Here is a 23,682-nt window from a genome sequence, read left to right as displayed (position 1 = left end):
TGTATTAACTTCACATAACCATGTCAGATGTACTCTAATTTAAAATGGTTTTATGTATAACTCTGAGTATATTTATTGGATTAGTAATGATGGACACATTTATGTAAACTCCTCATTTTTGTTCGCGTGAATGTTGGGGTGGGGTGGGTGGCGGCAGTAATTGTGTCAAAAAGTTGTTTGTGTTTAGGGGGTGGGTGGGGGTTATTTAATTAACAAGCAAGCGTCAAGTTAGGCACTGGTTCAATAATTTATTTAATTTTAAATAAAAAATACAACACAAAACAAAACTCTTTAGCATTGAAAAGACACAACGTCCAGCTATATCTATCACAGAATTGAAAACAAAACATAACAAAACATTAACTATACCTATCAAAGCATTTATAACAGCAAAAACAGATACAATTGTTCGAATGACTAACATTATTGTTACAATATATAAATAATTGATTAAATAATTACAATCAGTTAAATGGTTACAAAGCACAGATACAGATTAAATAATGAATTGGGTTATGTTGGACGGAATGTAAATGTAATTACAGCAAACTCTTATGTTTGAAAACTTACATGGCTAATTGTTCATTCAAAGACGGATTACGTTTCGTATACGTACATTATGGACTATAACCCTCTTCACACAATGCACAATATCGCGTCGTGTTTCCTCGAGTAGTGAGTGCAATTTCAACAGTTATGAAACATTTGGAGCCGATAGCGATGGTCATTTACTTATTTAGGCCACAATCAATAGAGTTTATTGAGTCTAGTCATAATATTAAATTTTTGTCGAGTTATTGGAGTGAAATAATTGAGTGATTGGAGAAAACAGGTGAGGACGATTGCCTGAGTTTCCAAAGACAAGTTATTAAAGGTATCTGAAAGCTAGCTAGAACTCAAAACATGAAGCAGCAGTCCGCTCTCTACGTAAGCCATACCATACATGTGTAAAAGGCATATAATTAGTATCATTGTAGAAACAAAGTGATCAAATATCATTGCACGCATTAATAATGTTTCAGCGAGGAAAACATGTACACATTCAAATTGATTTTGTAGTAAATTAACATGGGGCAGACACATTATTGTGTAAAATAAATGCAAAAAGCCTCTGGTTTAGAAACATGTATTACTAAGTTGAAATAGGACTAGATAAGTAAAATAACAATTTTATAGTATCTTCATTTAAAATATAATCATTAAACATGTACAAATCAATAACGATGCACAAAGTTTCAAATCTATTTGCAATAAGTATTTTCAATTATTTACTAAATACTGAGCTATTATTGTGCCTTACAGGAATGTTCCATTGTTTCTAAACGTCGAAACGCATTAAGATGTATTGCCAAGTCAGTATTTAATTAAAAGTAACCCTGCTCAATCATCTGGGTGGGGCTGTACACGTGAAACGAGAGCTGGCTGGCACGGGGGTCCTTAGCGGCCGGAAGTGGCACATACGGAGTCGACACCGGCGTGCTCGTCGGCGTGCTTACAGGCGACACGGGCTTGTTCACCATATGGAGCGCCAGGCGACCCGTTGTGGGCCTCATTACGACGGGCGGCGCCCCAGACGGCGGCCTCGCGACCATGGGAGGCTGTGGTGACTGCTGCGGGGTGGCTGGGACGCGGCGCCCTGAGTAGGCCTCCAACAGGTTCTTTGCCATTGAGCGGTCTGAAACGTGATATAGAGTGGGGTTGTAAAATAACTGAAAGCAGCAAGCCTCTTAGTGAACGAAAACCACATATGTAACATTTCACAAGCAAAAGTCTACGTGCGCTTCATAATAGCTATCCATTCTGCTTAATTGCACGTATTTGGTGTAGTTGCTAATATTGATATTTTTTAACCAGAAGACAAATATCTTCGGAACAGGATTCATTATTTAACGTGGTAAATAAACTTTAACAAGACGACCATGGGCCCAATGGCGCTCACATGAGACCCAAATGAACTAAACTAATCCGAACAAGAGGGCCTAAATGGCCCAAAGTCGATCACCTGAGCTACCTATGAACTGACCTATTACTAGAATGTGAAGTCCAAGATATACATTTGTATTAAGAACACATGTTCTGACCAAGTTTCATGAAGTGTTAACTATAAAAGTAACTTTTAGACAGTTAACAAGTTTTTACTTTAGCCATATCAGGAAAAATTCCCCGCCCCCTGTCGGCCATATTTTTCAACCAACCCGAACCATTTTCGAATTCTTTCAAGATATCACGGGGACCAATCTTCTGACCAAGTTTTATGATGATCGGACTATAAATGTGGCATCCAGAGTGTTAACAAGGTTTTAATAAAGCCATATAAGGAAAAATTCCCTGCCCCCTGGCGGCCGTGTTTTTCAACCAACCGGAACCTTTTTCGAATTCTTCCAAGGTATCATGGGGACAAATCTTCTGACCATGTTTCATGATGATCGGACTATAAATATGGCATCTAGAGTGATAACAAGGTTTTACTATAACCATATACGGAAAAATTCCCCGCCCCCTGGCGCCCATGTTTTTTAAACCAACCGGAACCACGTTCGAACTTGTCCAAGATATCATAGGTACAAATCTTCTAACCAAATTTTAGGAAGATTGGACAATGAATGTGACATCTAGAGTTGTAACAAGGTTTTACTATAGCCAATAAAAGGAAAAATGCTCCGCCACCTGGCGACCATGTTTTTCACCCAACCGGAACCAATTTTGAACTCGTCCAAGATTTAATAGGCACATATCTTCTGACAAAGTTTAATGAAGATCGGGCAATAAATGTGCCCTCTAAAGTGTTAACAAGGCAAATGTTGACGCCGCACGACGGACAAAAGGGGATCACAAAAGCTCACCAAGAGCACTTTGTGCTCAGGTGAGCTTATAATGCTCTGCCCCAGGCATACATGTTTTTTAACGGACCGGAACCATTTTCGTACTCAGCCCGGATATTATTAGAACAAATGTTTTGACCACATTTTATGAAGATTAAAGTTAACATGTGACTTGTAGAGTGTTAACAAGGTTTTACTCAAGCCATATAAGGAAAAATGTCCCGCCTCCTCGTGGCCATGTTTTTCAACAGACCAGCACCATCTTCAAACTCATCCAATATATCATGAAAACTTATGTTCTGGCTAAGTTTTATGATAATAAGACAATAAATATGACCTCTAGAGTTTTAACAAGGGTTTACTATAGCCATATCAGGAAAACAACCACGCTTCCTGGATGCCATGTTTTTCAACCAACAGGAACCATTTTCGAACTTGTCCAAGATATCATTGGGACTCGTGTTGTGACCAAGTTTCTTAAAGATTGTACTATAAATGTGTCATCTAGAGTGTTAACAATGTAAATGTTGACGCCGATGGACGGACGACGGAACAATTATGTATGAACTACAACGCACTGATTTTATCGACCAATAAAAAAGACACCTTCGCCGGAAGCGTGCTCGTAGTACTTCCGCAGCGCCTCTGCTCCCAGTTTGTGACTGAGATCTCGCACCTGTTGTACCACCGCCCCTGAGTTGTCATTGTAATGGCGGTCGTAAGTTGTGCGGTTCCGAATGTGATTGTGACGACTGGACGCCGTGGGAACTGTTGAGACAAAACAATGGCGACATGATATTAAGATGTGTATGAATGGCAACTGGTGATATCAGTTTTAAACAACAAACTGCTAAAACTTTGTTTATGGGGTAAAAAGCTCGAATCATACTTTTCTTCTGCTTTTACATTTCAGGTTGCTTTAATATTTTGAATTTCTTTTGGGTAGTTAATGTTCTGAGGAGTTTAACACTGACAATCGCGTAATATAAGAAGGAAAGTAAAAGCAAACGAACATAGTCTAATGATTGTTTTGATATATTACTCAAAAAAACTATTTAGTAAGGTAATGGTTCCGTGACGCAGTTAACAATGAAACTTGTGCAAAACCATGCAAGATTCTTAAATACTACGAACTGGTCGTTTAACTACCGGGGCGACCCAATGTTATATAGTAAACATGACAAAGAAACAGGTTCCCACTGGTTCCGGACGCCGCAATCTGCTTCTTCCGGTTGCTGCCATAGCGCGTGTTGGGCAGCTGCAGCTCGCTGGGGTTGGTGCTGTTTTGGTAGCAGTAGCGCTGCACGGAGTCCAGGGTGTACGGAATGTTCTCCTTCCAGTCGGGAGGCAGGTTGTACGCAGACTTAAGCTGGAAGCCTGATATAAGCGACATGAATAAAGTATTTCAGTCTCATTTTGTATTACAAGTTATACATTTTGATAGAAATAACTTTATTTTTTCAACAAATATTTGAATACTATTACGGTTACTTGTATCATTAAACAAGAGGGCCTGAAAGGCCCAAAGTCGCTCACCTGAGATAAAAAGAAATGACCTGTTCTTTGCGGCCCAAGATATCAATGGAACAAATGTTCTAACCAAGTATCAGGAAGAATGAACAACAAATGGCCCCTTGGCGGCCATGTTTTTTAACAGACCTGAACCATTTTTTTAACTCTTCCAAGATATGTCAAAATTTCATAAGATTGGGAAAAAAATGTGTCTTCTAGACTGTTCACATGTTGTCACTATATACATATAAAGAAAACTGCCCCACTCATTGACGGCCATGTTTATTCACTGATCACGACCATTTTCAAACTCGTCCGAGACATCCACATAACTAATGTTTGGTAAAATTTCATGATGATTAGGCAAAACATGTGACTTCTAGAGTGTTCACAAGCTTTTTTACTATATAAATATAAGGAAAAAGCCCCCCCCCCCTGGCGGCCATGTTTTTTTACCGATCCAAACCATTATCGAACTCAACTGTCCTATCCAGGTGTGGTAGTGCGGTCTCCTTCGCTTACGAAAATGAACCGGTCACAAGACGGTTACAAGTTATGTTACTTTGTAAGCACTTATGTAATGCGGTAATATTTATTTGACAAACTCTTATTTCCGGTCAGGATGAATATACTGACTGGTTGTAATTCAATTAACTAAAGGCGTTCAGTCAGGGACGCCTAAATACATTCAAAGAATTTATTTATAAGTGAAAACCAAGGCAGCTTTAACAAAAATAACTAATTTTTAATCAGCCCAAACAGCTTATTTTATACAGTTCAGAAGAGATTAATGGCATAGTAGTCAATTTTCGCTCAGAACAGTGCATTTATCAATGATAAATATCTCTCAAAATTCCAGAGCAGAACTAAAAATAGATTACTGAACCAGGTTAAACAAGGGAGATAATTACTGCATAAATACTGCAAAATCATGCACATGTTGTCTTTCTTTCAGTTATCTCTTAGTTGAAAGGCTTATCATAAGTGTTAATGACTAAAACAGTTATGTTAACTATGAAAAGTCTGTGTTATGAAAAATTACATAACACAGTTAAAGTCACATAATATTGACATAATAAAACCTAACTTTACTACACAGGAAACCAATGTTCTGACCAAATTTCATAAAGTTAACAAGATTTTACCATATCCATTTATAGCCATATAAGGAAAAATGCCCCGCCCCTTGGCAGCCATGTTTTTCAAACCAAGGTTACCATTTTTAACTCATCCAAGATATCATTGGGACAAATCATCTGAACAAGTTTCATGAAGATCGGAAAATAAATTAGGCCTCTAGAGTGTTAACAAGGTTTTACTATAGCCATATAAGGAAAAATGCCCCGCCCCCTGGCGGCCATGTTTTTCAACCAACGGACATCATTTTCAACCTCGTCCAAGATATCATTGGGATGAATCTTCTGACCAAGTTTTATGAGGATCGGACAATAAATGTGGCCTCTAGAGTGTTAACAAGATTTTGCTATAGCAATAAATAGCCATATAAGGAAACATGCCCCGCCCCTTGGCAGCCATGTTTTTCAAGCAAACGTAACCATTTTAGAACTCATCCAAGAAATCATTGAAACCAATCTTCTGACGAAATTTCATGAAGATTGGACAATAAATGTGGCCTCTTAGAGAGTGAACAAGGCCAACGCACGACGGACAACGGACGACGGACAAAGGCGATCACAAAAGCTCACCATGAGCACGTTGTACTCAGGTGAGCTAAAAATACAACAAATCTCTTAAAATATATATGTACATGTATCTATATATTATAAGTAAGTTCTTCTTGAATGCTGTAACTTTGTAAACTTTTTTGAGTACATACGTACAGCTCAGCGAACCAGAGGGTCATTAACTGTGAGTTGAATTATTGCAAATATATTCTTGGTCAGGACAGTTTCTTTTTGCCAAAAGCTCATTACAACAACCAATAAAACTAGTTACGAGCATAGCGTTAACCGATGGGGGTAAATACGCAAATGGAATAGGACCGTCCTGGCCCGAAACTACATGTACAATACACTATTTTATTATACACGAAGTCCACGTGCAGTGTAACCCCTATTCCGTTTGAAACGGTGGACAATGCATCCACGGGTAAACTCCTTCAGATTTTGAGGGTGGTATAGTTTTATCTTGTTCTTATTTTAGGCTAATCCGTTTTTCTTTAAATCGCATAAAATGACAGCAATATTTGAATCGCCCATCATCCATGTCGATAGAGAAATGATAGAGCTATGCTCGGAACCGGTCATTTCTCTACGCGGAGGTTGCGTCTCATTAGACAGAGATCTTACGACAAGTTGGTTTAAGTTACACTTGATTGCAAAAACTTGTGTACTTTAAACCAATAAAGATTAACCCATTTATGCCTAGTGGACTTTCCCATCCATTTAAATTGGATCAATTTATTTCCAAAATAAGGGATGTCTATTTATTTCTATATTTAATTTTATTTTACAGAAATTCCTTTAAGCAAACAGCGCAGATCCTGATGAGACGCCGCATAATGCGGCGTCTCATCTGGGTCTACGCTGTTTGCCAATGCCTTTTTCTAGACGCTAGGCATAAATGGGTTAACATTCAGTATATTCTGCATTTCTGATATCAATGACGCATGACAGACTTGTGTGACATGAGTAAAATAAATAAACTTAAGTAGTCGTAAACACGCATGTTACACGTTGGCATTTATTGATAAACATGTATCGTATTGTAAATAAATAATTATATGCAATGTAAATAACAGGCCCCCATAGTGTTCCGACCCGCATTAAATGCCACATCAATATTATAAGTATGTGATGCAATAAAACAGAATTAACGGAGTCCAATATGTTTGTGTGAAAAGAATTATAATTCATAATTTATTGCATCGAATATCTCGAGTCGTGACACAAAAGATATGAAACACAACATAAAATAAACATAGATTACCCAGAATAATCTTATTGCGGAAAAATATTTTCTGTTCATTGGGGAACAATGTGAGAGTAGTTGGCGAGAAAAAGCTTGGTGTTGACACTAAATCCATTTGAATGCATGTCGTGACATCAGATAGAATCGCCCGGATTGTTATTTTTTAATTGTCATATTTAATTATAACCAACCGGACCTGGCACTAAGCGCTAACTGAATCATGTGACATAGATTGCTGTGCAGGGTTTATCTGGCATGACACTAATTGCTCAACAGGGGAATGGGAACGGGTCCTACATAAAAGGAGAATTTTCTGGTCGATTCTTGGTTTAAGGAGGACGACTTACATGTCGTATCCTGTTATGATATAATGTTTGTGGAAAGTAGAATTACAGTGGAAGTTATGAAAACAAATGATGACAGCATGAAAATCTATTTAAGGGTTTTTAATAATGGGTAGCAGTAATTATGTATATCTATAAGAAAGGGTACAACAAGTTATTATGGATGAAACTTTTGAGGGAGAGCAATGCGGTTTATTTCGGACCCAACAAGTTTGACCCCAAATTTGTTCAAATAAGAGGTCAAAAGAACGTGTCCATCGGATGTGGTTGCGGCTCTGCTACTGACCCTGTGGCGTGCCTAAGAAGTCCGTCTGGTAAGTGGACTGGCAGAGGCGCTTGTGAACCTGTGCGATCTTTTCATTGGTCAGCTCCTCGGACCAGCGGCCGCCCTCCGTCTCGCGCCAGCCGTTTCGCGGGAACTTCCACACCAGAAACGACTGGGTAACAATAAACGAACATGTGTTTCTTTTTAAAGAGATAATTTTCGATTTTAATTTTTGTTTATGTCTGCTTTTGAGAAAATTTTAATTTTAAGAAATGTCTTTAAAATATTTTGCATCCGTTTATCGACTTGAATATGCTGGGCCCTGAAACGGCTTATTAACGCACAATCGTGATGACGTATTCATAAATAATTACTGTGTATTCATGTCACGTATGTTCTACATTTATTTGCTATATGAAAGTAACTGCTAATGGAGTCGTGTATTAATTCAAATACTTACTAATAGTTATTTATGTTCAATTATTTGTTACTTCGAGTATTGAATCCAATTGCGAACTGCTCTATTTAAAGTATATCACATTATCAATTATCATGCAACACGTGGTATACTTGTGGTGGATGCGGGTTGTTCGCCCTATTTCCGGACGCTGACCCGGGTCGAATTGGCGTGGTCGGGCGAGCAGTCGGCTTCTTCCGGAACTCCTCGCTGTAGTGCGTCTCCGCTGCAGGGCCTTCTTGCGGGGGGTAACCGTGTGACGTCATTGGTCTGTCGGATAAAAAAGGGTGTTAGATTGTTTGACCTAAATCTATAATTAAAATACAACTTATAGAACACAGCGGCCGTAAATGTATATCCAACCTACGCTGGACTACACATAAGACTAATACATGGTATATTGTACAGATTTGTGAAAATCTCAAATCTGGTGCCAATACTAAAACAGTATATTTTTATTATGAGCAAACGTTCGCCAGTGGACTTTATACACGTAAACGATTGCCGGTGGACTTAAAAGACGTAACTTATAGGTTATAGGTACGTTATCAACCTTTGGATAGTTCAGAACAGAGCTCTCACAAAAACACTGAATGCCTATTCATTAAAACTTATTTTTAGGTTAACGTATACAAAAGAAACACGGGCTATAGGGCTAATCTGAGGATATTCGATATTCTGAGCAGATTGGGTACACTTGTTGTTTTTTAGTCAAATCATAATGTTCAAACTAATCCCAAACATCATAACAACACATTTTTGAATGTTTTAGCTTGCTTTATGATGGGTGGACTATAATTGTTATTTCTTTAGAATTTTCAAATGACTTAACTTTTGTCATACAAGAAAAATGCCCCGCCTAATGGCGACCATCTTGTTCAATTAAATGGAATCATATCTCATTCGGCGGAGAAATCATTTGACAAAAAGCTCCTTACAGATTGGACAATATATGTGGTATAGACTTTGTTCACAAGCTTTAAAAAATATTTAAAGTTCATAACTCGATCGAGATATGATTTGCTTAAATGGTATGTGAAAGTTTCATTGAGATTTTTTCTGTACTACATCCATATCAAGAAAACATCACCGCCCTCCTTTTTTTCAACGGACAAGTCCCGTTTTCGAACTCCGCCGAGATACCATTTCGACAAATGCTCTGAGCAATTTTTATGAAGACTCGTCTATAATTGTGACCTCTAGAGTGTTACCTATTGTCATAGAAGGATATTTGCCCCACCTATTTTTCAGACCATTTTTTTCAACGAGCTGGAAATAATTTCAAACTGGCCGTTGTACCATTCTCGATTGGAATACATTTTCTGGGCTTTCCTGATGATTGCGCAACACATGCATATTCTATACAGTCAACAAGCTTTTATTTAAGTTTACAAAGTGACCGTAGTGTTTGACTTCACTTGCCCCAGTTTAGAGTTCAGCCTAGTTTTTGTAGCAAATTTTCTGACTACGTTTTATTGGGCAATTAATGTATCCTCCAGAGCGTTTGAAACCTAAATGTTGACGACGCACTACGGACAAAAGGTGATCACAAAAGCTTATCATGGACGCTGTGTCCAGGCCAGAAAAAGATTGCAATGAGATTTATGGAACAACCAAGTCAAGCATCATTCTCCATGCTGATTTGAAATGATTGCTTTCGATGATAATGATAAGGAAAACATAGAATCTGGGAAGAGCTTGGTATAGTAATATGGACTTGATACCAATTAGTGTTTATTTCAATGAGTTGTACATATACTGACCTTACTGCAACTGTGTCTATGGGCTGTTTCAAGGGGTAGTCCCGGTTGTAGGACGTTTGGTAGGGGCTCAGAAAATTGTTCACGTGATCTCGACCTTAAAGAATGAAAGACGATATGAAAACAACGTTGCTTCTTTAAGTCATCAGTATCTACCCACAATAATAAATAAATCATTTATAAATATTCTACACATATTCTTTTAAGTTCCATTTGATCAGAAATTTCAGGTTCAGCATGTATACCTAACTAACAAAAATATGATAAATAATGCGTAATAAAAATAAGCATCGCTTTCCCACGCTTCGGGTGATATACCTTGCGATATTTCATAATACACATTTAGCGTATCGCTTTTCCACGCTTCGGGTGATATATCTTGCGATATTTCATAATACACATTTAGCGTTGTTCAACCTAACGCTTTCCACTGTGGACTTTTCCTGTTTGTACTGCAAACAGGCATGGTTCAAACGCAGACTGAATGAACGATAACAGATTGGTGTTATTCCTGATAACGGCGTCGTTAATCAGAAAGGCAATTAGTCCAGGCTGTGGGAAACGTTCAATATCGCACTTATTTGCATCTTGCTAACGGCATGCACAGAAACAGAAATGCATTAATATGATAACAAAGATAAACTAACTATATTTTATATAGCCTTCGAAAAATATATGTGTGATACTGAAAATACGCGACGTCGGTATACTGCGATATAACTTCCGTCTGAATTACAAAATTAAGACAGCCGTCTTATGGCCCGGAAGCATGCAATCTTTTTAATCATTTTGTAAGAACGGTTAGATGTTACGCAACTTAAACGATATTTAAATAATACACACATTTCTATAAACAATAACAATAAAAGATACTAGCCTAAAGATTCTTGTTTCATGATTTTCATGAACTCCAAAAACTTGTTGAACACTGATGACAATCACGCAGGCGGTACAGTATATATGAAATAAACCCTGGGATTAATGTATGCACATACATCGATGTTTTACGATGGTATCGAGTCAAGTTAAACCGTAAATCAGACTAAATCACTTTGATTGTATTTTATTCAACGATTTTATTCATATTTATGGCGGCCATAAATTAGAATCTGTGTTTCTTATCTAAACTTTGATACGCGAACAACAAAAGGCTACATTTGGTCTGGGTAACTATTGTAAATCATTAACGCAAATAAATATCAAGTAGATGTGCAACTAGAGTTGAGATACCTTTAAAGATAAGACATTTCAAGGCGAGGCAATCGACAATCAGAAAGATAACTTAATCGATTGGAAATTTTAAAGAAAAAAAAACGCAAATAAGCCCGTATGTCTGTATACACTTTATTAGTGCTCTTTAATGTTATAAGATTATGACTTTAAGCATGTAAATGACATATACATTCCTAATACAGTATTATATTTCCGCTTAAACATGTAGACAAGTTATTAAAATATGTTTATATACGACAAAGATAACGCTCCTAGCACTGAGATTATTAAAGCAAAAGGATTACATTTAAAGTCAAAGCATAAGGATTAAATTTAAAGTCAACTACCGGTAATGAAGGAGTTTGGATTAAATTTAAAGTCAACTACCGGTAATGAAGGAGTTTAATCTGCTTATGATACGAGTCACCAAATTCGAACAGAGTCATTTGATCATGTTGTAGTTCATAATAATCTATTCATTTCTCACAGTCAAAATTATACCAAAGCCATGCATTTTTTTGTATACGAATGATAAGTCGTGGGTAATCATTTTAGTGTTAGCTTTACTTTTTCTATGGGTTTCTTAGTAAACCATACCCGTAGCTAGGGGGGGGGGGGGGGTTGCGTTGGGTGCGTTCGCACCCAATCTTTTTTGACCAGTAAAAAAATGTACTTTAAGTTGCAAACAACTTTATTTGACGCAGAAACGGTTATTTATTTTTTCCAGGAACCCAATCAATATGCAACCGACAGGTCACCATATACATGTAATTAATTCCTCGATTAAGTCATTCCCAAGATAGCGCGTGATTTTTATTTACAATTTATAACCGCACGATTGTTGAAGAGGTTTTGACAGCAAAATTTGAGAAGATCTAGGAAGCCGGTCCCCGCAAAATGGAATTGGAATCTTTGTTATAAATGTATATTTGTTTTCTGTATAATGCATAATTATTAACCTGGCACTCTTATCCGTATAAAATCGATACTTATTTATAGATATTTGATACTTAATGATTGTTTTTACTTTTGTTATCGTTATTAATATCTGTTAAAGCCATAACTTTAATAGATATCATAACAAAATGATGAAGCCACGACTTATAACAATTACACATTGTGCACAGCATTTTCGACAGACTGCGTTGTCTTTTTGTTATATCCCCGTACAACCATTTTCGGATCCCCTAAATGGTTTTACAGCAACAAAAATATCAGCTATGCTCAAGACATGCTCATTTTGTTGTTGGATGACAAGAAAACAAATCATTTCTACAAAGCAATGTAGCTTTTTTATAGTTTACCAACACTTAATGGCATCTGTTCTGCTCTACATACATAACTTTCCACAATGTTTTCATTATGTCAAACTTGACACTAGGAATGTTCTACACTCAAACAGTTGTTATAATGAATTTAAAACGTTATAACATATGATCAGGTGGACGTTAACTTTAAATGTTCATCAACTTTGACGGATCTTGAGCAAATAATGGGAAAATAATTACATCTTTTTTTTCGAAGTCCTGGTATACATTGTTAAGGATTTTGAGACCATAGGGCCAGTAGTAGTTTGTGGTTATAGCGTCTTAATGAAGCCTTAAGTGCTATATTTTTCTGAAATTCGTTTAGAAAAAGATTACTTAATAGTTGAAAATAGTTTAAAAAACAAATAAAGTAACCAGTCATACACTTATGATTTATTTTTAGTATTGATGCAGATTAGAGAAGACCCAGTTTTGTTAATCAGTGTTTGTTGTACAATACACTATTAGCACGTTTAGAGCAATGCTAATCCTCTGGTACTATCCATAGTAGCAGACAAACAAATGTTTTGAAAAGTCAAATATTTCCATTTAATTCGCTCGGTTTATGAATGGTAGAATGTTGGAATGGTGAAACACGCCAATTTTATCAAGATTCCAAGAAATAATGATATTTCATACCGTTCTTATTGTTTATTTTAACATCCTATAAATTTGTTGTTGCATATGTAAACAAAGTGTGTGCGCGCATACTAGTGTCGGATTAAACACCGTATAAAATGATGTATATCCGTGACTGATCAAAAAAGGTGGTTATTGAAAAACGTGGTGGGGAATACATGTATGTTATATCATATTCATATCGATCATTCACTGAGTGTGGTCAATGAAAGTGAAATTTCATATTAAAAAAATGCTCTGTAACTTCACTCTCTAAATACAGTTAAAAAGTGACCAGAATGCAGTAGTTAAAGTTTAATTTTCAAAATTTTCTAGGGGGAGGACCTCCAAAGCCACCCGATTGCATGAGGGGGGCATCCCCTCCCGCACATACCCACTTCGCCCCTTCGTTGCTCAATAACAATCGTCGATGGCAAAAATTCGCACCCCCCCTTTTCAAAACCCTGGCAACGGGCCTGTAAAAATCTACTGTAGTTAATGCAATATTGTCTAGAGCCTTCCTTTTATTGATGTTGAAGCACATACACGTCCTAACGTCTCTTACACCTCATGAGAAGTAATATGCCCAGTTTAAAGTATGAATTAAATCTTCAGGTTCGCCTCCACAACACAAAACACTCAACAAGTTAAACCGTCGTCGAGTATTGACAAGCAAAGTAAAGCTAACATTTGCTTTACATGTTTACATTAGAGGCTTACTTTAAGTTGGCCGATACAGGTTAAACACGGGCACACGAACCCCTGGTGAAACTAGTAAATATAACCAACATACCAGAAAAAGGCACAGCAGTGTAAGGCCTTTGAATAACATTCCTTTGAACACTTTCTCCTAATTTTATTGAATTTAATAATTCCACACATTTTTCTTTATCCCTGTTATTGTCTGTTTTCTCATAGAACTTCTGTAAGTCGTCTGCCAGACCAGGTCCGATTGTGTCTTCTCCGAGCTAAAGAAATTGATTAAACGTTAATCGAAGTGGGTTTAAGTTGATAAGCATATCACAAAATTCAATCGCGATTTCATTTGAAGTCAATTTAAATATTATCTATTCTTACCCGTGCTTCTGTATTTAACATTGTATAATTTGTCGGAGCTAATACGGCAGTCGCCATTTTGAATGTTACCTTTAACCTTCGAAAAACAGATATGGATTGGTTAAACTAATCACGTGTCGCTGCCGGAAGTAAACAGTGGCAACGGCTCGTTGTTAAGAGGTCGATTAAATGCTTTTAATAAAAGAATTCTCTTCTATTGATTTTTATCAATGAAAGGAAACTATCGAATCGTGCGTTGCGCTTTGTAAGCAGACGTTAATAACGCATATGTTATTGGATTTTACGACTGACGGGTGTGCTATTATTTCTGGTTCTTTAACAATTGAATCCAAGTTAGCTCGTGTTTAGTCCAAATTTTTGACGCTCTTAAATATTAAGCTACTTTTTATATGGATAATATTTGGAGCAAAGAATTTAGCCCATATAAAAAGTATCTCTGAATTCTTTGCGCGTCATATAAATGAGACTAGCTCGTGTTTAATGCTCTCATTTAAGACTAAAGTATACTAAATTTAGTTCCAAACAGAAACCAATGTTCCAAAAATAAAGAAGGTCGACAACTCTTCTATTGTCCCTGTATTCTAATGTTACTAAGTTACAGTTCCAAAAAAAAGTTTTCATTGGGAATGTAGATGTATTTGAGTATATTTTACACAGACAGTGTAGATATAATTCCCACTGCAAGTAAAGGTCGACAACTCTTTTTAGTTTTTGTACTCTCATGGTACTAAGTTACTTTCCTTTAAAGAGTTTTCATTTGGGAATGAAGATCTATTACTAGTAAAATTGGGTACATATACAACGACAGAAGGCTTTGCAAATTGTTGCAATGTACGAAAAAGAGCCCAACTAACAGCCTGACACAACGATGTACTTGTATGTTGTAGTTGAAATATATAATAGAACTGCGTAAGTCTTGGTTTGAATTAGTTCGTGTTACAGCATATTTTTAGAAACATACATTAACCACGTAAGAGCAATCATTCTGGGTAATATAAGCACATAAACATTACAGACAATGCAATTCAATATTGCTAAAAAAACAAAACCATATGTCATATTGGCTACTTTCGGCAAAAGGTTTTTCGGCTTAGTAGATCTATTGATAGATACACTGGGATATTATTTGAATAATTTGTAATGGGATTTAATACTGTTTTGAAAGGGATTTTAATATGACACTTAATGGAGCTCGATTGGCATTTGTCTGCTCACGTACTACCCCGGGTACAAGCAAGTCAAAACAACAGAGAACGATAGAATTTTGATATTCATCATTTGGACCTCGGTGTACAACTGCCCGGCTAGCTCAGTCGGTAGAGCACGAGACTCTTAATCTCGGGGTCGTGGGTTCGAGCCCCACGTTGGGCGATATCTTTTGCGTTTTGTCGTTTGATTTTACTTTCCGTTCACAAACCATCATTTGTTTTATAATTTCAACGATCTAATAGCACAAACGGTCAAAAGTAATCAAATAAAAAAACTATTAGCCATACTTTATCAATACAGAAACTGGTATACGGTCGATGCACTTCATTTACCGGATTTACCTTTTTTGGAACAATTTTATTTACAAAACACCACACTTATTATTTAAATTTAATATTTGTATTAATATATATATTTGGTTAAAGTAGCTATAAAAATAATAAGAATATTATTGTTTAGGGCACTAGATCTAATGGATATCTCGGATAAGCATGGGTACCGGATAAGCATTGATGGATACAATGGGATATTATTTGCTCAGTCTTTTTAAATGGGATATAATTCTATTTTGAATGGGATTTTATTTAGATACATTTTAAATGATATCAAGAATCGCAAAAACAAAATACCATCATGAAAAGAATGCTATTTTTAAACTGTATGTCCGGATATTGTGTTATCTCTAAAAATAATGTGGTTGCAATCTTTGGTACGTGCCCGGCTAGCTCAGTCGGTAGAGCACGAGACTCTTAATCTCGGGGTCGTGGGTTCGAGCCCCACGTTGGGCGATATGTTTTTGATTATTTTCATCGACGTTAATAACAAAAAGCTTAAATAAATATATAATTGTACTTTATATAACAATAATAATAATAACAATTATCATACGAATACTATAAACGACATTGTATTAATGATAAAACTTGATAAACAAAGCAATAAGTTTCAATATTAATATTGAAATCATAAATATATGAAATAAGTAAAGTAATAATTATAAAACAAAACTATATTACAAAAATAATAATTACTGTCAGTTTGATATGAACATAAAAACAAAAATATTAATGAAAACGGTAATAATAATTAAATAATTGTAATATATGTATTAATATTATTAATTAAAAAAACTGCTAATATAACTTCTACTGGCAATAATAGAAATAATAAAAATACAAATAATACGAATGATAATACAAATAATAATAATGATAATAATAATACTTTTTAGTAAAATATTTATTATAATAACAATAATGACAAATATAATAATAATAATGATAATAATAGTACTAATATAGTAAAAAATACTACTTATAATAAAAAAAACTTATTATTATTATTATTATTTTTACTATTATTATTATTATTATTATTATAATTATTCAACGCCTACTCACGCCCGTGGTTTTAATATATCACGTCATCTTTCCGTACATCACTTTTTAATACTTATACATTTTCGGACATGGTTTATATCGACCTAACACCTATCGAAACTAAGTTTGGTGTTATGTAAGCTCTTAGCCGAAAACATTCCACCTCTTTCGCCGTTTACTCACAATTCACTGCATATAATCCTAACAACGATTTGTGTTTTCCAGCACAATCATCCAATATAACAGTACACATGTTTATAAACATCCTTGGTTACTGAAAATGAAAGACGCCTCATGAATAAATAACGAAAGCAAACCATCGGAGATGCTTCCGACGATTTGTCGTGCAATGCTGTCTGTTGAGCCAGATAAAGAGATATCAGAAGCTTACTTCACAAAATCCGTCCGATAATTTCAATAATTTTAGTTCCATTTAATAAGACGATTTCAGAATGTATTCTTTCATTCTATTCTGTATTAATTACAAACAGGACAAAACAAATTCACGATAACTTAATAGCGTCCACGTTTGACTCTTACGTAAACGCAAATCAACTACACGTTGCCGCGTTTATGAGGTTCCTCTGCGCATGCGTGTACATTATGCGAGACCCAGTCTCCCTAACTAAACAATGCCAGTGTATTTATGTTGTTTTTCCCCAGCAGGTGTTGAAAAGGTCAAGCGGCCGATAAGCCCCGATATTACGCCATCTCGGCGGATACTGTTACACAAAATGTATGGATATATATCATTCGCTGCGCAGTAACCCAATCCCTGAGAAACCGTTAGCAGGGGTCAAAGACACCTACACAGGTCAGCGCTAAACGCGGATGCTGGTGTGTCCGTATTGTTAGAATGACAACCATTCTTTATAATGAATTTAACATTTGTAAATTAAAATACGGGTAGTAAAAATAACGTTGGCTGTTTGCCTCTTGTGACATCAATTGATAACTTTTTAAAAGAATATAACAAGGTTCTATGAACGTAATAATCACAATACGTGTATTAACAATGTCATAGCGCTCCATGTACGACTAGTTTTATTGATGCACGTGTTTATTTCTATTATTGTTTATCACTTTATTCCTTGTCAATATATTCGTTCATTTACAATTATCAAGAGTTGTAATAATGAGCACTGCAAATGTATAATTATATGATATATAACTATACATCCACAATATATTTCCTATTGAAAACGAGCATTTTTGATGCAAAAGCTTAGCCGAAATAGAAACATCTGAAACACCAATAATTAGACAAACAAATGTGACATTTTCTGGCATTCAGAATTCGCTAGCAAAACACATTAAATTCACGACATCACAACTGAGTATATACTCCAGCGAGATCGCGTTACTTCACGGTTTGGCGTCACTGACTGTTGTTGTAGTTTGACATGAAATTTTATATTGTTGTTGTTGTATTGGAGATGAAGGGGAAGCGTAATAAATTATTAATTGCATTACAGAAACCGTTTCAAGTTAATTTAATACACGATATCATGGTAAATCTATGTAGTTTAAATGATTTTCAGTGCAGGAGGACGGATCACATGCATCGACTAACGTCAATCCAAAACAAATGACTCGAAACATACGTTTTTGTTCAGCGATAACGCTAATGGCCACAAAATGAAAATCATTCACGCGTAGGAAGTAAATTACTAAGTAATTTATTTAATTATCTATCTTCTTTTCATATGAATACAACCTATATTTAACTTAATGTTTTATATTATATTATATTTGTATTGACCTATTTTTGTATAAGCTTAAATTACTGGCAGTAATAAAGATACGTGTACAATTATTTTTTTATGGTAAAGAATCCAAGTTATTTTTAACATAAATAATATGTATACATTTTCTTATAAACTAATATTTGCATATTGCGTATGAAAAGAAGCAACACTGTGTATACTAAGATGAACGAAAAATCTTTGTCACATATACAAATATGAGTCTTCAAAAAATTGTATTACACTTCGAAACACGATTGGTTCTGTGAAAATCGATAAAAATGTATACACAATTATTTTTCAGTAAGTGTTAAGAGTCCAAGGGCCGCCCCTATTATGTGGGTAATCCAGGGCCGTACCCAGGATTTTTTTACTGGGGGGGCCCAACCGGGGAGGGTTTGGGAGGGGTCCCCCCTCCCTATATATATACTTTTTTTAATTTGGCACTTTGCAAGGTGAATTTTAATGCTTATAAAAAACGTATTTTGTGCTATGAATTAATGGAATATAACAAGTAAATCAGCACATTTCGGAAGTCTTAAGCTTTAAAAATTGGTGCGAATTCACAACAATATCAAAAGCTTTAGATTTCCGAAACTTACAGGTTTAAACTGACTATTATCCACATAAACTCTCGTATTGCTTCCACCATTTGTTTCACAAATCAATAACGTCACAGGTTTTTTTAATCTGATTTTTTGCGAAAGACCGTGCCATTTTTTAGGAAAAAAATTGCGCGAAACGCCTAATTTTTGGGGGAAATAATGAAAGTCTTAAAGAATCAATTTAACATATTTTACTGTTATCAAACAAATTCAAGGAAAGAGATAATTTAGTTATGCAATAGTTTTCTACACTGGATCAGGTTAACTTATATAATGAGATCGATTTGTTGTTTCAATTTTCATTTTTTTACCAATGAGCCAATAATGGGTTGATATTACTCAATTCTCGGTACTCAATTATTTTAAATACTGAATTCTGCCAAATTCTTATCTGTTGCTCGGCAAATTTATGAATCTGTTTTTCTTTTAATCAAGCATGTTAACTATCTCATCGTAGTGTTTTTTTAGTGATTTCCTTTCAAAAATTATATATACTCAGTTTTAATACCTTTGTCAGTGTTTTTGTTCCGGTTCAAATTCAGGGCCCTATTCTCAATGCAAAAAGTATATATTGGGACCTAAAAATTCCCAATAAAAGGTTTCAAAAAAAATAATTAAACTTTAAGAAGAGAAAATACGTCTAGGGCCTTCTCAAAGAAGGAAAGAAACTTAAGTCGGCAATTATCAGACCATAGTCTACGAACTGCTGTAGCATTGCTTCCATACACGTATCAAAATACATGACATCAACCATCGTTAGATGAAGCATTCATGATCACAATGGGGGACTGATCGGGGATGTGTGTACAAGGCGATTAGAAAACATTGCCTGGAGGCTTATCTCGATTGGCGAGCGTTAATCCCCTTGTTTATCAGGGACAATAAAACATAGCTGCTCTTTTGTTTTGAGGGAAAGTGTACTGTGGGCCCTTGGACGAGAGAAAAAAATGCAGTGGGCCGATTATTAAAAAAAATCATAGTTCGACAGCCAGCTGGGGGGGGGGGGGGCTCGGGCCCCTGGGCCCATGGCCTGGGTACGGGCCTGGTAATCCCTCCAACTTGCTTAAATCCGGTCAATCCCGTGTATAGGCATTAGGGCGTTTTGTTGTGATAGTACGCACTGTCGGTGTTTGGTATCATTTATGATTTTATATCCCGATTGATTGTCTTCAACTATTGATGCTGGTGCGTATTTTTTGAAATTAACTATTAATATTTCCAATCAACCGATACATTTCCCAAACGTGCTTTAAGAATGACAACACCAGAAAAAGCGTTCATTCTAATCTACGAGCTTTAATACGTGTTTATTGCTCGATTATCATTGGCTTAGTTTCAAATAAACTGAAGTGTTTATCTTATTAACACGCGTACATGATAATATTAAATTAACAATACCGGTAATTAAAATAAATTGAAGATTATAACTACAGTTTTACGTACATGTATCTTTATTGAAAGATTTTCACTGTGTCCTCCCGTATTGTGTATATGCACTCCAGCAAATTAATCGGGCAATATCAGTGATATAAAGACAGAAGGCAACTTGAACAACCAGCTCTTAATAAACTGCAGGAATGGGCCCTAGTCTGTCAACAGACTGATAATTTTTTTTCTAATTTAATTTCACAATTACTTCTTGAGATGTATTGCAAAGCTCCTTTTTCTCTTTTGGCTGAATTATCTGCATTTTAAGCAGATAAGATAACGTAACTCTGTTAAGTATAAGTACAGTACAAGAAGTAGGAGAGAGTTATCTCTATAAAAATGACAATGCAGGGCTGTAAACAGTCTAGAATGGGCCCCAGAAATTCCGAAAACACGAGAGAAAGGCCGTCGAATTCCCTATTTTGATTAGACGAACGTACAGATCAATAAGAATGGAAGAATTAAATCATACATTCTTTTGTATACTTATAAGCATGTTAAATGTGAACCGCCCTCATGTTTTAAATGTTATCTCCGCTCCTTTAATACAGCTGTTAAACATAACTGACTGGTAAAAGAGTTCAAGGTCACTGTTAATTGCGTTCATTTCACAGATTAACCCATTTATGCCTTGTGGACTCTCCCATCCTTCTAATTTGGATCAATTTATTTCCAAAATTAGGGATGTTTAGTATATTTATTTCTATAATTAGAATAATTATAACAGCAATTCCTTTAATCAAACAGCGCAGACCCAGATGAGACGCCGTATCATGCGGCGTCTCATCTGGGTCTACGCTGTTTGCCAAGGCCTTTTTTTCTAGACGCCAGGCATACATGGGTTAAGTCATGCAAGGTTTAGTGTTCTCATTAACGGACAGGGTAGCATATTTTGGCAACATATTGGATAAGATCCATTTTTGCATGACGCGGATCAAATACTTTAGATTGTTAATTCATGTCAAAGATGTTAAATTTCTATGATGTATAAAAGGCAGGTGGTAAACCATATAATTTTTTGGCGAGTACTCGGGCAGCCGGCGGTAAATTTGACCTACATTGGCTCAACATTGAACATTCCCGCTGAAAGGTCACAGGGTCAGGTCAGTACATAAATTAGGTGTGAAGACTCGGCGATGACCTGTTCATAAACTCTGATTTACACACGGCACCAACGTTTGTCCGACCAGCTACCGTTGTCATGGGCAATTTATATCACGGATTCTAATTTTAGAATTTTAGCATATTGTTAATCTTTACTATTCGTATGTCATCTACACACATTTTAGCTACGATGATATCCTATATTACTTTTCTTCACGCCAAGATTTCAATTTTGAACTAATGAAACTGCAGGAAGCCCTTATTACAATGCTTTTTGATCAGGTTTGATTGTGCGCATGTGTAAAATTCACCCCGAAGACACCATATTCTGCTGGCCTCTCAGATACTCGCAAAGTGAAATTCCCCAGCAACTGCATGGCAAGCGTTTGTCGTTTGGGTCATAATTTTCGTCCGTTAGGTCCGTCAAATTTCAGAGGGCAACGCACGGCGTGTTACCATTTTGATGATAAACATGACTCTGTTTATCTATTAAAATGCTGGTCCAGGAAACCCGGGACGTGAATATCATATTCTGATGATAAACATGACACTGTTTATCTATTAAAATGCTGGTGCAGGAAAACCGGGACGTGAATATCATATTTTGATGATAAACAGGACACTGTTTATCTATTAAAATGCCGGTCCAGGAAACCCGGGACGTGAATATCATATTCCAACATAATAAATTAGTTCAAGGAATAATATATTATGATAAAACCACGTACATTCACTATTATGCATGAATGCAAAAGGCTGGTGGCCAGGAGTTTTGCAGACTAAAATTGTATATAAATTAATACTGAATATTGAAATCAAACATGTGAATTGCAGCAAAACGTTATGTTATTGATTACAAATGGCATCCTTTTATGCCACTGAAATTATCAGTTGAAATTGAGCCTTTGTAACATAACGAGTTTGCTAATATGTTTTCTATGGAGCTTTACTATCGCTGTAATTTGATTGTATGATTTCGAAAAAAAAGTTTTATTTTAGAACTAAATAGAACAGGGATGATTGAAATATACAGAAATGAGTGATGTTTTAAAAATTCCATTAATGCCCATTCAAGGTTTGAGCCGAACACAAAATGACACATATCTTCTTCCAATAAAAACTCTGTGTCAAACATTGCCTTGCACTAAAAAGTTCTTATTGATAAACGCGCCACGGCACTTAACCAATTTATTCCTAATGTACTCTCCATCCTTCTAAATTGGATCAATTTTTTTCCAAAATTAGAGATGTCTAGCATATTTATTTCTATATTTAGAATATTTCTTACTGAAATTCCTTTAAGCAAACAGCACCGACCCTGATGAGACGCCGCATCATGCGGCGTCTCATCTGGGTCTTCGCTGTTTGCGAAGGCATTTTTCCTAGACGCTAGGCATAAATGGGTTAATTTCATATAATCACCAGCAGCACATGATAAGCCCCTTATTTGGCAGCGGCCGGTCAGAGTTAGAGATACTTGCAAATTAAAAATAGCAAATAACATAATATAATCCATTAGTCGCTTTGGTAAAAACGGGCTTAATGCATTAGTGTAAAGTATTCACCGTTTCGTTTAGAAGAGAATTATTTTAGACGAAAATTTCCATAGTTACGGAAAGTGTTGTTGCTGATTAGCTTGTGTGAATTGCACAGGCTAATCTGGGACGATTCTTTACGCACTTACATTAAGCCTGGTATTATAAAAGCGCGAATCATATTATTTCATACGAACTGATAAAGACTTACCTTACCGTTTTATGCGGTTCTTGAATGTGTGTCACCAACGACCAATGACAACGGCGCTATGACGTCATAATACGTTAGTTAAACGTTATTTTAGCTTTACTGTACCACGTCAACTGACACAGTGACTTATATCGTGACGCTATAATTGACGTCGTACAGGA

At 35.9% G+C, this 23,682-nt stretch overlaps 1 protein-coding gene and 2 non-coding genes across 6 annotated transcripts; 2 read left to right on the top strand and 1 right to left on the bottom strand.

The window, feature by feature from the left end:
• Window positions 1-228: 228 nt before the first annotated feature.
• LOC127875886 (testis-expressed protein 26-like) lies at window positions 229-23,639 on the bottom strand. Of its 4 annotated transcripts, XM_052420632.1 has the most exons (8): window positions 14,306-14,421; window positions 14,022-14,196; window positions 10,095-10,188; window positions 8,445-8,601; window positions 7,896-8,046; window positions 4,023-4,199; window positions 3,429-3,590; window positions 229-1,675 (listed from the first exon to the last, which is right to left on the bottom strand). In XM_052420632.1, exons 1-8 carry the CDS (start codon window positions 14,360-14,362, stop codon window positions 1,365-1,367), a joined length of 1,284 nt encoding a protein of 427 aa, XP_052276592.1. In that variant the 5' UTR covers window positions 14,363-14,421; the 3' UTR covers window positions 229-1,364. The 4 variants fall into 4 exon arrangements, with proteins under 4 accessions (XP_052276592.1, XP_052276594.1, XP_052276595.1 ...); XM_052420634.1 differs by lacking the exons at window positions 14,022-14,196; window positions 14,306-14,421 and adding an exon at window positions 23,522-23,639; XM_052420635.1 differs by lacking the exons at window positions 14,022-14,196; window positions 14,306-14,421 and adding an exon at window positions 23,527-23,596.
• Window positions 15,604-15,676, top strand: Trnak-cuu (transfer RNA lysine (anticodon CUU)). Its single transcript has one exon. It is a non-coding gene; the product is annotated as a tRNA-Lys (tRNA).
• Trnak-cuu (transfer RNA lysine (anticodon CUU)) lies at window positions 16,230-16,302 on the top strand. The gene has a single exon. It is a non-coding gene; the product is annotated as a tRNA-Lys (tRNA).
• Window positions 23,640-23,682: the final 43 nt, after the last annotated feature.

Source organism: Dreissena polymorpha, chromosome 4 (assembly GCF_020536995.1).
Source record: "Dreissena polymorpha isolate Duluth1 chromosome 4, UMN_Dpol_1.0, whole genome shotgun sequence".
NCBI lineage: Eukaryota > Metazoa > Mollusca > Bivalvia > Myida > Dreissenidae > Dreissena > Dreissena polymorpha.
This window is presented reverse-complemented; position numbering and strand designations above follow the sequence as displayed.